Source organism: Meles meles, chromosome 6 (genome assembly GCF_922984935.1).
Source record: "Meles meles chromosome 6, mMelMel3.1 paternal haplotype, whole genome shotgun sequence".
In the NCBI taxonomy this organism is placed as follows: Eukaryota; Metazoa; Chordata; class Mammalia; order Carnivora; family Mustelidae; genus Meles; species Meles meles.
In genome coordinates, this window is record NC_060071.1 from 113,981,647 (window position 1) to 113,996,392 (window position 14,746).

At 38.4% G+C, this 14,746-nt stretch overlaps 1 protein-coding gene across 1 annotated transcript in view; it reads right to left on the reverse strand.

Moving 5' to 3' along the window:
• The window catches only part of KCNH5 (potassium voltage-gated channel subfamily H member 5), a 321,694-nt gene that overhangs the window by 244,206 nt on the left and 62,742 nt on the right, over positions 1-14,746 (reverse strand). The window contains exons 5-6 of the mRNA XM_046010148.1: positions 13,647-13,762; positions 7,604-7,996 (exon numbers count right to left, since the gene is read on the reverse strand). Coding sequence (XP_045866104.1) covers positions 7,604-7,996; positions 13,647-13,762 — 509 coding nt within the window. The remainder of the gene's footprint in view (positions 1-7,603; positions 7,997-13,646; positions 13,763-14,746) is intronic.

The following is a 14,746-nucleotide window of genomic DNA, read 5'->3' on the forward strand; positions in this document are numbered from 1 at the left end:
TTGCCAAAACTTGGAAGCAGTTTCAGTAGAAAAATAAACCAGTATATCCAGACAATCTAATATTATTGAGCTCCAAAAAGAAGTGAGCCAAAGCCATAAAAAGACATGGAGGAAACTTAGATGCATATTAAAACATGAAAGAAGCCAATCTGAAAAGGCTACATACTATATGATTCCAACCATATGACATTCTGGAAAATTCAAAACTGTATCAACCATAAAAGGATCAGTGATTGCTAGGGATAAGGGGAGGAGGAAGGACTAAATTAGCAGAGCACAGAGGATTTTTAAGGCCATGGAAGTACTCTGTATAATACTGTAATGGTAAATACATGTCATTATACATTTATCCTAACCCACAGAACATACAACATGGACTTTCAGTGATAACAGTGTGTCGGTGTAGGTTCACCAATTATAATAAATGTACCACTATGGTGGGGGATGTTGATAATGAGAGAGGCTGGGGGGTGGGAGTTGGCAATCTCTGTATGGAAAATCTCTACACCTTCCTCTCAATTTTGCTGTGAATTTTAAGTTGGTCTTAAAAATAAAGTCCATTATCATCTATGCAAACACACGGATGAGAAAAATCAATCGATTCCAAGGTGGATTGGACAGGGTTTCTATGGATTTAATTAGATTAAATTTAGGAAAACTAAGAAAAAGGAATATTAAATAGTCCCTGTCTGTACCACTGAAACATTTTTTTAAGATTTTATTTATTTATTTATTTATTTGACACAGAGAGATAAAGAGCACAAGTAGGCAGAGCAGCAGGCAGAGAGAGAGAGGGAGAAGTAGGCTCCCCACTGAGAAGGGAACCCCATGCAGGACTTGATCCCAGGACCCTGGGATCAGACCTGAGCCAAAGGCAGATGCTTAACTGACTGAGCCACCCAGATGCCCTGGTCACTGAAATCTTATTTTAAATAATCTGTAGGCTTTAATGAAAAAGTAATAGCAACCAAATTGTATTAAATAACAATTTCTAACATGCTATATTTGGTAGAGGGTCTGAGATTCATCTGAAGGGAGAAAAAAAGATCAGAGGCTGAAAAGGTCACCAAAATCTACAAGCATAATTAGCTTCTTTAATTTCCAATTCTTGATTTGATGGCGAGATAAGAAACAAAAAACTGCACTGTAAACAATGTATGCTTAAACACAATAACTCATGCATAATTTGCAAAAAAAATTTTAGAAATCATTTTACATAAGATTTTCAGGAAATTAAAAATATTTATACATTTCCACTTAGCAATAGCTGTCTCCTCCATTTTGCCTCCTAAAACAATGCGTAAGTGATCTTTCCCCCATTTCAGTGTGTCATGACCTAGTTTATCATGTTTACCACTTACTAATACCTGTGTATCGTGTTTCCTAAGCTCACTTACACTACCAAATCGTGCATTATCTTCAGCTGCCGTATCTTTCTCTGATGCCCTATATAATTCAGTGCCCAGGTCCCCCCAGCCTCCCAGAAATTGGGTTCTGAGGACCACCCGGAGCTGTAAAATGCACCTACAAAACAGCTTCATTCTATTCTTTGGATTCCTAGTGACAACTTTTTTTATTATTATTAAATTTTTTTATTTTTTTATAAACATAGAATGTATTTTTATCCCCAGGGGTACAGGTGTGTGAATCGCCAGGTTTACACACTTCACAGCACTCACCATAGCACATACCTTCCCCAATGTCCATAACCCCACCACCCTCTCCTTACCCCCTCCCCCCAGCAACCCTCAGTTTGTTTTGTGAGATTAAGAGTCACTTATGGTTTGTCTCCCTCCCAATCCCATCTTGTTTCATTTATTCTTTTCCTACCCTCAAACCCCCCACATTGCATCTAGAGGGTATTATGCTTAGCGAAATAAGTCAATCGGAGAAAGACAACTATCATATGATCTCCCTGATGTGAGGAAGTGACAACTTTTTTTTACCCTGTGTTATGGTTCCTAGGAAATCTGCATTACTTCTTCTCAAACAGAACACTTTCCTCTAATGCATGCTGCCTTCTGTGCCTCACAGCTCTCTTACAGAATCACATATCCAGTTCGTGAATTCCTAGTAAATCAAATTACACTTCAGAGAGCACATCAACTGAGACAATCATGAAAATAAAGAGTTATTAAGTCCTGCACCCGTATCACGTTAACGGATTAAACTGCTATTTTCAGATTCATACTGTCCTATTCCCCAGCCACCACCAGCTCACTTCATCATTCTTAAGTTTTATGTCATTTTACAATTTACTGAAACCTCGCTAACACTTCATTGCTTCAGGTCAGTGAGCCACTGATAGGCACTAAGAATGATAAAGGATTATCAAGGAGATGGGCCACATTCTTCACCATCACAAGGTGTATAATCAAGCTAAGGAAGCCAACATACACACATGAAATAATAATGTCCCCTAAGAAATGCAAAGTTCTACAAGCAAAATCCATTTCTGTCTCTATTCCCATTTGTTCCTTATAACCACCCTGTGGTGTAAATAATTACGTATTCCCTTTCTTTTCTAACAGACACAGAAACTGAGAGCGGGAGTAACCACCCAAAGGCTCAAAACAAACATGTCCTAGGGAAGGCCTAAGTCCCCAGATCACACAACAAACAGTACAGAGCTCATGAACACACACAAAGCAACAAAAGAAAAAGAGCTTTAATTACATTAGTGGGCACTCATGTACATAAATGAAGATGAAATACGACAAAGATATTCATTACAGTTGCTTGGAAATAATCATTTTTTAAAAGACAAGAGGCCCCAAATGGAGTCACTTGTGCTAAAGTCCATGTCAACAAACCAAGACTTAACACCAACTTAATGGCACTTTCAGCCTCTCCCAAGAATGTGATCTTAACCAGTCCGTCTGGAATTACCTGGTCAGCAGTAGTGAGGTAACCTGTCTGACAGACTCTCTGCCTGCCCCTAAAGGAAGGTGACATTGCCTGAAATAACCCACTCTGCTAATAATGTCCTTGTCGGCCCCCTTCTGCCTGTAAAAGTCTTTTATTTTGTACAGCTCCTCAGAGCTCCTTTCTATTTGCTAGATGGGATGCTACCCAACTCATGAATCATTAAATAAAGCCAATATAATCTTCAAAATTTGCTCAGTTGAATTTTTTTTTAACATAATGTAGTAAGGTTTCCCTGAAGAAGTATGTTCTAGAGAGTTGGATGTCATATAACAGATAATACAGAGCCAACCCACAGGAACTGAACCAGCAGAAAATCAAAAATACATAAAATAATGTGAGCAAAGAAACTAGCAGACATGTGGGTATATCTAATTAAGTGTTGGAATTAAATAAGACAATAATATATTAATTAGAAAAGAAAGTTAAAAACAATATAGAAGCAAAATACCAGAAAATAATAATGTGAAAGGAGAAAAGATACTAATTAGGAGACAAGTAAAGATACTAATAAGCTACATATTGATGCAAAAAATGGGGCACCTGGGTGGCTCAGTGAGTTAAGCCTTTGCCTTCGGCTCAGGTCATGATCTCAGGGTCCTGGAATCGAGCCCCACATTGGGCTCTCTGCTCAGCAGGGAGCCTGCTTCCCCACCCCCCCCACCCCCGCTCTCTGCCTGCTGCTCTGCCTACTTGTGATCTCTCTCTCTCTCTTCAATAAATAAATTAAAACTTTAATAAAAATAAAAATAAATAAATAAATAAAAATGTTAAGAGTAATCAATTAACAAAAAAATTTCCAAAGTAGTGGAGGGAATCCAGTAGATGAAAGAAAAAATTCAATCCAAAAGATGGAAGAAAAAAAGAAAAGGAAATAAAAACATAGAGAAAAGCAAAGAAAAAGCATTTTAAAGTAGAAAAGAATATTCTCTAAGTAAATCAAAATGCAATTAATCTTGATAAATATACAGATTAAGTTTGTCAGTTATACTCTCAGAATCTATATATTACCTACAGAAGATACAGCTAGAGTATAATAATCTATAATAAAATTTAAATATATACTAAATACTATATGAAAGCTAATGTAGCTCTGCTAGTATCAAGCCAAATAGACTTTAAGCACAAACAATCATTAGGGACAAAGAATGTGAGAAAATACTATTGAGGAAATCTCCCAGATGGGATAGCGAAAACAGGAAGCTTTGGAAAATAGGAGAGAAGAGAAAAAGAAAATTAGAAGACTAGTCCAAAAGGCGCAGTATCTGAATAAAAGGAGCTCCAGCAAGAAAAAAAAAATGGGGAAGAAGGGTGGAGATAATCACCATAGGAAAACGAAATGAAGACAGAAGACACGCTTTGCCAGACTGAAAAGGGCTACCATCAACGCCCAGCCAAACTGATGAGAATGGACCCACACTAAGGCTTATCATCAGAAATTCTCAGAACTCTGGTTCTGGGGCAAAGAGGATACACCAAACTTTCAAAAAGAGAACAAGTCACGTGTAAAGGGTCAGAAATCCTAATTATCTCAAGCCTAGAATATTATAATTAGCCAAAGCCAATCATATGGGAGGGGGCAGTAAAGAGAGGTTTGTTTAAGAAAATGATGTTGATTGAATACTGCTTGCATCAATGTAATGAGAGAAGATTTAGACAACTGGCAGGGAGCTTACAGTTTGAATTAGTGATAAGTACAAAAAACGAAGCAAGCAATAAATCCAGCCGTTTATTAACTCTCAGTAAAGTGGAAAGTGCAGGAAAACAACCATAGTAGGTTTAAGATTCCACCATAAATAGCATATTTTCCATCATAATGATGCAACCACCTAATATTTCTTGACCCAAAAGGATGATATGCCTGCATTGTGAGGATGAGGCAATGGAAAGAGTACACGGACATAGTAAGGGCTATAACCTCAAAGGCCATACTGAGAAGTCAAAGACATGGTCTAAAACTGAAACACCAAGAAGTAGGTACATAATCTTGTTTGCTGACATGGAAGCAAATAATAAAAGAATCCCCTAAATAATTTGAAAGTGGTTTGCTCTAGAGTTTTTGTTTTATTTTTTTTTTCAAAATGAGATATTGTCAATCCTTCTTCAAAGAGGTTTTACCAACTTATACTCCCTTAAGCAATATATGAGAGTGCCCATACTGTCATTCAATTCAGGTTCCCTATGGAGTTCTGCCAAGTTAGGGTTAGGGGTGCGCGTTTCACTGAGAGAAAGGTCTAGGAAAGACAAACAGAGGAGGTCGGAGCCTTCAGACCAAAATGTAGGTCTGACACGTGTGAAGAGGGATTGAGTAGAACAGCCTCAGACCACAGCACGTGTAAATGGGGAGCCCCAGAGCAAAAGTTTCTCATTAGAGCAGTTCTGCATTGAATAGGAGTAGACTAAATTATTATATTACCACCATCCTTAATTATTGGCTAAAAGTAGCCTGGGGGAAATATGGCTTCAGTTTGCGAACTGTAGCAGATCAGAAAATGTAGCAGCTGTCAGTCAAAAAAAAAAAAAAAAAAAAGGAAAAAAAGCCTTTATAGCATTTTGGGCTTTCTGAGTGTAAATATGGTCAGTTTCAAGCTACTAGAGGGACAGTGCGATGACTCACTGAATGAATGCTGAGTTTAAAAAAGATGCTAACAATTGGCTTTCCCAAACCAAGAGCAGGTTCCAGGAAGCTATGAACTGAGCTCCAGACAGGTTTTCACGAAGGACAATGTAAGCGGTGTGCCTTCTTAGCTACCATACTCACCAACCTAGTGTGTTAACAAAGTTTTTATTACAACAGTGTGAAAAGTGAAAATGGTATGTCAGTATAGTTTGTAGTTTTACTTTGCATTTTAATATGCATGAGGCTGAGGATCTCTTGATCTATTTATACATTGTGTTAAATGCATTTATTATTTTGTAACTATTTAATGTATTGTATGTAAGCTGATCCAATCTTTTTATTGTTATTAAAATCTTTATGACTATGTTCTAAATAACTGAAATCTTAATATGTTGATCTTAATATATTAATTCATACAGTAAGTGAAATATACACACTGCTTATCATCTCCTTATCATATTTCACATTTTCAAAATTAACTCCCTTCAACGCTTTCCAGAAAGTAAATAAGAAAGAAATAAATCTACCTTTAAAAGCTTGTGTAAATGGAATCTGACATTAGGAAACAATTTACTATAATTCCTTTTTTTTCCATAATTTTTAAAGTAATGCGTACAGCATCAAAACACAGTATCTACACTTAACTTTCAGGAAAATAGTGTTTTTTTTTTTAATATTATTAAAGTTAATTGAGTGTAGAAATTTTATGGGAAAAAAGTCACTGAATAGTTTCTATCTCCCAGCATAACACAGAGTAACAACAACAACAGCAGAGATTTCCATCTGAGCAGTTTACAAGGACAGAGTAGAATCTTTTGGGAAATTAAATTTGTAATATCATCACTACAAACACATTTTAACAATAGATGTATTCTATATTGACTCATTTTTACATTATTAGTTGAGATTATTGGTTGCATCCTATTAGCTTGCTGTAGCAAGTTGGAAATCATCCACTATTAAGTTAAAAGCTAGGAACCTCTGGATGAAGTGGTCTTTTAAGATATTACGTATTTTTAGGGATGCCTGGGTGGCTCAGTTGGTTAAGCATCTGCCTTCAGCTCAGGTCATGATTCCAAGGTCCTCGGACTGAGTCCCACATTGGGCTCCTTGCTCAGCCCGAGGCCTGCGTCTCCCTCTCCCTGCTGCTCCCCCTGCTTGTATGCTCTCTGACAAATAAATAAATCTTAAAAAAAGAAAAAGATATTACACATTTTTAGTATTCTCTTAAGATTTATTTGTTTTAGAAAGAGAGAGCATGCAAGCAGGGGGAGGAACAGAGGGAGAGAAAAAGACTCCTCAAGCAGACTCCCCGCTGAATGCAGAGCCCAATGCACGGCTCAATCCCAGGACCCTAAGATCATGACCTGAGCTGGAACAAAGAGTCATCTGCCCAACCAACCAAGCCACCCAAGTGCCCCCACATTTTAAGTATTCCTAGTTGTGCAGATAATACTGAATGAAGAGAACCCTGCACTCGACCAGACATCAGAAGTCGTCCAAAATAGTCTCTAACCACAAATGTACTTAGACAAAATTTAAAACAAAGGCTATAAAGAAGAACTCAAAAAGGCAAAAATCTGAGGATTTTCCATAAAAGTTTTTTGTTTGTTTGTTTTTTGTTTGTTTTTTAGTTAACTCAAGCACTGCTACCATGTATATCTGGAGAGGAGGAGTCAAAAATTCTATAGATGAATAGAACACTACTGTTTTCCAAAGAAAATACATCTGTTTCATCTCTTTTAATCAATTATCTAATTCATTACTTTATTTAACCCCCAAATACTGTTGCTTTTCTTCTGTTCCACCTCTTCCAACCACAACCCCAACTTTTTCAAACTGCAACTTTGAACAACAACCACTGTCCTAATTATCAACCAGAAAGCAAGAAAAAGAAGCAAATGAAAATTAAAGTCATTGAATATTATAATTTACAGCAAGTAGGGTAAAGGCTAAAAGTGGTTGCTAAAAAGAAGTTGGATTACTTGTAAACTCCTTTTATTTTAATTTTCTCAAAACATATGATCCACAGTACTCAGAAAAAAAAAAGAAACTTACCTCATCCACATTTTCAAAGGCATTGATGATGTCATAAGGTAAACAAGACAACAGATCGATCACAAACCAAGTTTTCAGATAGTTCATCCTTATCAGTTTGGGGTCAGAAATGACCTCTCCACCAGGTCCCACAAAGGTCGTGTGAAAATTTAAAACAATGTCAACCAGAAAAATAACGTCCACCACACTGTCCAGCACCAGCCAGGCTATGTTGTTCTGCTTCGTTTTGAAGGAAACGTTATAAGGAACCATAATGGCGGTGTAGAAGGTAAGAATTAAAATCACCCAATCCCAAGTAGTTTTAAAAGCACAATAGTGTAAAATGATGTGTGGTGGCGTCTTTGGCGCTTCTTGCTTATACTGAGGAAGGATATCTGATCCCAGCTGAAGAACCTAAAAGAGAGACAATGTGTATAGAAATGACTTGGACATCTCTGCAATTAGTAATGAACTCAAACTTACTGGAAGTCAAACCACAATGTATTTTTCATGACTCCTGGTTTCAAGACCAGTCACACCCTATATATAGTTTTGTCTCCGTCTTCTGAGTTGTACCAAAGATTGTTCAAAGGAAGTTAATCTGTCTGCTCTTGTATCTGGCGTTCTCTCCACTGGCCAACTGTTGGTTCACAAACTGGTCCCCAAACACCAAGGGCAAGGAGAGGACAAAGAAAAGGAAAGACCACTCCAGATAGTTAGGTGGCAGTTTAATAAGCAAGGGAACATACTTACAAGGCTTGTACAGGAAATGGTAAGACAAATAGACCTCTGTACCCACCCACCAGAATCTTAAAAACTTAGTAGATACCCTAACTGGATCCGTCACATACAGTCCAAATGATCTTAACAACACCCTATTCTCAAAAAAAAAAAGCCAACACCCTACTCTCTCAAGGCTATGTCCTTGAAAATGGCTCCCACTGTGGGAATGGTGGGCAGAGTGTACATTCCAAGGACTGGAATGAGCAGTCTCCAACTGCCTGGGTCCAGTTCTGGGGCAGCCAGCAGTCACATCCTCTTGATGACTTTCTCCAACACCAACACTGATCCACGGCACTGCTGGATATCCACTTCTGAGATTGCTTTCTGTACGCTCACTTGCAAGCCTGCCTAAAATCACACATCTCTAGCTGACTGTCCATCAGTTATGTGGGTGACTCATCATCATCCATTCTTCACACATATTTAGCACCTCAGGGAGCATAACTTTGATACTGATGTCCTCCCCGAACCCCAGGACCACAATGTTGGTGATCTTGCTGTTGACTGGGACTCAGTAAGGGGCCCAGTGAGTGGCATAGTGATATCAGGGTTGTAAATGTTACAGTCTGCTTTTTCCTATTCTCCCTTCAATCAGTACTTAAAGAACTGTGTTTCCTGTCCAGACGCATATTCACTTTGGGGGAAAAAAATGCTAAATACTCAGGATTGCTTCTCCATACCTTTTTGACTGACATAAAAATTTTACTGCAAGGTGATATGAACTTTGACTTACTCTAAGCAGTTCTAACTAAAGAGAAGAAGGGAAAAAGCAGATGACAGAGTAGAGTCGAGTAGAGACCTGGGCAGCCCTGGGCGAAAGTAACACAGACTTTGCATTGCTTTCCAGAACCTAGACCGTGGAAATTGTGAAAAGGAGTTGAAGGAATGAATCAGAATGCTCTGCTCCATGCCATCAATGAAGCTACGGCTGAGTAAACCTATGTGTTAAGGAGTTTGTAAATGGGACTTTGATAAATGTTTCCAGCAGCTTTGTCATCTTATATACCCAAGCGTTCAGTGTCTCTAGGAGTAATGGGATCCAGAAGGTAGCAGTCAAAAAGTTACCATAAAGTTATAAATGCATTAAATATCTGAATATAAGAATAGATATAAACAAAAATGCCTATTAGCACATAACTCAAATGCCATAAGGCAAAACAAAACTAGCACTTCTTGAAACTTGAGGATTATCCCGAAAAGTTTCTCTTGTGCATGGAACTTACGTAACTGAAAACTAAGTATATAATACCCACTATTAATATCTGAAATGTGAAAAAAAACACTAGTATTCTCATTAGTTGTGTAGTTTAACTATTGTTCTTTGTTTGGGAGCTATGACAACTATTTAGAAAGATTTTTATGTATTCGTCCTCATTATCAGTATCCCAGCCTTATTTCTCCCATAAGGTCTTAAATTACTTCGCAACAAGTTTTCCTACCAGGAATGTAAGCTTCATGTTGGGATAGAGCTTTATGTAGACAGAATCATACATAATCATGGCTTCTCTTTCTCTTTATAGCCACTGGTCTATCCATTCCAATTTCACTGAGTTCAACATGAAAATTTTCTTCATAGTCAATGTTAATATTTTACCATCTATATTTACACAGCCTATAGTTGAAGCACAAAGAAATCAGACTTAGAAAATAAACTCAGTGCCAGGGTCTATTTATGATCTCCATGGGCTCTAGGCACTTTCGCCTCCCTGGATCCCCTTTTCCATAAAAAGCAAAATAAAAATTGCATTTTATAAGTGCATTGTTACAGAGAAGAATAAAAATTATAAATCCAACTTGTTTACCTAAAAGTTCAATGTTTCCTCCTACTGTTAATAGAAATTCAAACACCCCATGGACCCCTATAAATGCTGTGGTCCCACACACTGCTTACAGACAAGCCGACCCTGCTCAGCACCCTGGCAGGACACACAATGTCATCTCTAGAGATGGAATGGGATCACTCCTTGGGTTAGTATCCCTTAAATCTGGCTACAAATCAGAATCATCTGGAGAAATTTTTTAAACGATGATATATTCATACCTAGAAATGCCCCTGCCCTGACAATAATTAAAATTCATTTTGTGCAGTCTTTATTTCCAAAACCTTTCCTGAGTGACTACAATGTACAGTCCCAGGTAAAACTCTTGTCTGACATTTCCTTAAACATTCAGGACCCAGTTCTTCAGACAGTGACTTGCGTATGTAAAAGCCTCCAGACATGCTACAAGAGGAGGAGGAGGAGAAGCAGGCAGAGAGGAAGGAGGGGAAGGAGCATGGCATCAGCCACAAAGGGACACTCATGCTTACACTTTGATCTCTCTCATATGCAGAGCACGACTTTAATCTTCACTCGGACTCTGAGTAACAATCCTTCACTATCTCACTACGGACGCTATTCCACTTGTACTTTGAGAAGTGATGAGCCTTAGGTCACGGGGGATGAAAACGCATTTCCTGATGTATTTTTGTACCAAACCAAACACGTTCCTTCTCTCTGAATATCTGAGAGCACTGACACTAATAGAATCGGGACCATGGACATGACATTGCTACACAGATGTATCTCCGCCCCTGCAAAAGTGAGCAGCTGAAGCCAGTCTGCGGGATGTCAGTTCCCATGGATAACTGATGAACTGCCTACAGAGACACCCGGATCTTTGAAACCAGGAACTGGCTCCAAACGTAGGTGTGCCAATGACATTGCGATAAAATTTGTGTGTCTTGGGAAAACTGCAAACCTGAAGTTGAAAAGCAAATCCAAATTGTCAGGTTGCACAAATTATATGACTCCAAGTAACATTTTTTGAAATGATATCCTGTTGCTAACTTGTTCCTTCTTTTGGGTCACAAATGTTGGACCAAGAGTACATGTAGACAAAATATCTTTTGAGAATCTCATTATTTCTTCATGTTCTCTGAAATCAAGCCTATGACGTGACAGAAAACAGTTTTGAGTCTGAGTCAGTTTTGTGATTAGGGATGACCAATAAAGAAACTATCAATAATCCAAAGATGATGCAAAAATAAAACAAAATCAGACGGGAAGATACAGCAGTGAAATTTCCTCAAAAATAAAAATAAAAAAATCTGTTGAGGGGAAGGAAACCTCCCACTTGATGCAGAAGAAAAAAAAAAAAAAACCAATGAGTGTTTCAGGGCACTAAGTTAAAAAGTTTTCCTCTTTTCCTTCCTCTTGTTCTTGCCCAGTTGTACAACAGAAAAGAAATAACTCTGAGTAAGGTATTGTTAAGACCCAGAAGTAATCATGACTATAATAGACAGCACAAAAATAAGCCCCTCCACTTGTGGGACTTGTAGAAAAAAAGGGACAACTCAAGGCAGAAAAGAAAGCTTTAAAACCAAGTAGTACTTTATAACAAGCACTATTGACAAAGGAAGTTGTATCTAATAGCCTGCTTTTAAATCTTATCCTGATTGTATATTGTCTTTTAAAATATTGTGATTATTATTAGTAGTTAATATCTTACCAGGACTTTTAAAAACATGTTTGCACATCCAAGTATTCATCTCTCCTCAAGCTAACAGTGCTATTCAGAGCAGGAAGCCTTCTAAGTGCCCCATTAGCGATGGTCCAAGAAAAACGCCAGAGCCCTCCAAATTCAAGGAACATACTTTACTTCCTAACCCTCTCCAAACCATATTTAATATCTGCCACTAGTTCAGGAAGTTACTCTGGAGCTCTCCAACTCGCTTTTCTCCAGCAGAGCAAACTGAGGAACATAAATATTGAATTTCATCTTTCTCTTCTTCGGTAAGCTACCTCAGAACATTCTGTGAGCACCCACTAAGTGCTCAGCCAAGTTTTTGTAGTTTAGTTAGCTTTGGGCGTCATTCACGTGAGGAGGACAAGGGATGATTACAGAAGACATGTGAACAGCAAAGCTTCTAGCTGCCCTGGAGTTCTGTCCTCAATTCCTTTTCTCTCTGGTTTCAATACACTTTCTTTGAGAAACTTCATCTAGTCCTATGGCACCAAGGCCTGCAATTCCGACCTAGAAATCCCTCTAGAGCCAGACCCAGAAATTCCTCTGCCTTTGCAGCATCTTTGCTCAGATTTCCTATCAGGCACTTCAAACTTAATATGCCCAAAACTGAGCTCATTACCATTGTCCCTAAACCTTCCCCTCCTCCTCTTCTATTTGCCAATTTATTAGCCAACAGTACTATCTACCCAGTTGTCTTGGACTCACCCTCTTTTTCATATTCAATTCTTATCTATCAACAAATGTGTGGACTCTAATCTTGGAGTGTTTGCTATCTGCCCACTTCCATTTTTGGGTTCCTTGCTGAAAGCCATGGTCAGGCTAGCTGATTTACTACTTAAGTCCTCTTAGCTAGTTTCTCTATCTACCCATTCAACACACAGCCACTACGTTTTTAATCATTTTTGTACCACAGATCCCTTTTGGTAATCTGGTGAAATCTATAGACCCCCTTCTTAGAATCATGTTTTTAAATTAATACAAGAAAAACATGGCATTGCAAAGGAAACCATAGAGACCAATCTCCCTGTGAGAGGTTTCTCTGTAGCACAAATGTGTTCATATCATTTCCCTAGGACATGAGACATCAACTACCACTGTTTCACTCTATATCACTAAAATCTCCTTCACCTGACTTCAGCCACACTGAACTCATACTCAAAGCCATCAGACTTTCTCATCTCTGAGCCTTTGCACATGCTGGTCTCCCTGGTAGGAATGACCTGATGCCCTTCTTTACCCATGTCTCATATTTTTCCTTTAAGACTCACTCAGCCCAGGTGTCATCTCACTCAGGTAAGCCTCCCTAGAGCCCCAAATCTAAGTAAATGCTCTTGTGTGTGTTCCCCCCTGCACCCTAACATTCTGTTTATCGCATCCCTTATCGGTTTCTTCTGCTTGACCTTTCATTCCTTGATGGTAGAGCCCATTGCTTATTTGTCTTCACATCCTTTATAGAGTACCAGGCACAGAGAAAACTCTCAAAGAGTGTGTGCTCCATGCATAAACAGATGAGATGAGTGAACTTCCTATCTCATTTAGTCAAAGAAGACCTCACCCTCTACAAATACCACTTGGGATGTCATGAACTAGTTTCCCATTTCAAAAATAAGAGGAAAAAAAAGATATATTTCAAATGTCTGTAATTCCATAGGGGAAAGATAATGAGAAGATAAGTACTTGTAAAATCATAACCAGATATATCTATATTGAATCATTTGTGGGGGGAAGGTACCATACCCACCATCTTGGGAAGGAAAGCTAGTCTCCCACTTACTTCAGCTAATCTTGAATGTTTGTGGACCACCTCTGTTTTATTCATTGGCGTGAGCTGCTGCAAAACACTTCGGCTATTTGTCAAAGCCCGCGTCAATCGGGCAAATTTTGTCCAACCTTAAAAGAAAAGAGAGAAAGTCTCACTTTTTCACATATAATGAATATGGAACCCAACATTCTTGCTAATATTCAAAGGATCTCAGAAATCGCATAACATCCAGAACTAATAGAAGTATCAATCTAAAGCATGTTATTTCTGCATAGACATCATCACATTTCAGGTGCAGCTATAAAGTAATGAGCAATTTCTATATATGACCTTTGTATTTTGCTCATATCTATTACATCATCTCAGTAGCCAAGGTACAGCTGCCCACAAAATTCTGTGCTCCCCCTTACATTATATAGACTTGTTACCAGAACGCAGCTGCCCAGTCAGGAAGACCCTTCCCAGCATTCCTTTCATCTAGCTATGTCCATGTCCCTAGTTCTCATCAATGGAATAAGAGCAGAAGCGATGTGGGTCACTCCTACTCATGCACATGCTGCAACATAAGAAGCAAGTAAGACTTCTCAACACTTTCTTCCTCTTTCTACCTGCTGGACGCAAGTGACAAGGCCCCAGGAAAAGGTAAAGCACTGAATCAGTGCATGGGAGATTGTCATATGCCAAGGATCACCTGCCTTGGACTGCAATATGAGCAAGAAACATGCTTCTGTTGTGTTAAGCCCCTGAAAGCTGGGGGTAGGGGGCATTTAGTAAAACAGCCTAATGAAAACAGTTCTATTGTGCATTGTGTGGAGATAGATATGCATAAGAAAATGAAGCCCAATTTTGGCAAATCTCACCTATTATGGTTCATATCACACTTCCATCTTTCTTGTTACATAGACAAATGTTATTTCTCTCTTAACAAGTACAGTGATAATCTAGAGATCATTCCTTAAATATCAAGAATCCCTAATATTGTTTTCTGAAAGAGTAGTAATTTTAACTTCTGGGAGAAAGGGATGCGAATTTAATGAGAAAGAAATTTCTTCTGAGGCCTCAAATTTCCATTACTAAAATAATTAATTTCAAGGAACTGTCAAGGAGATATG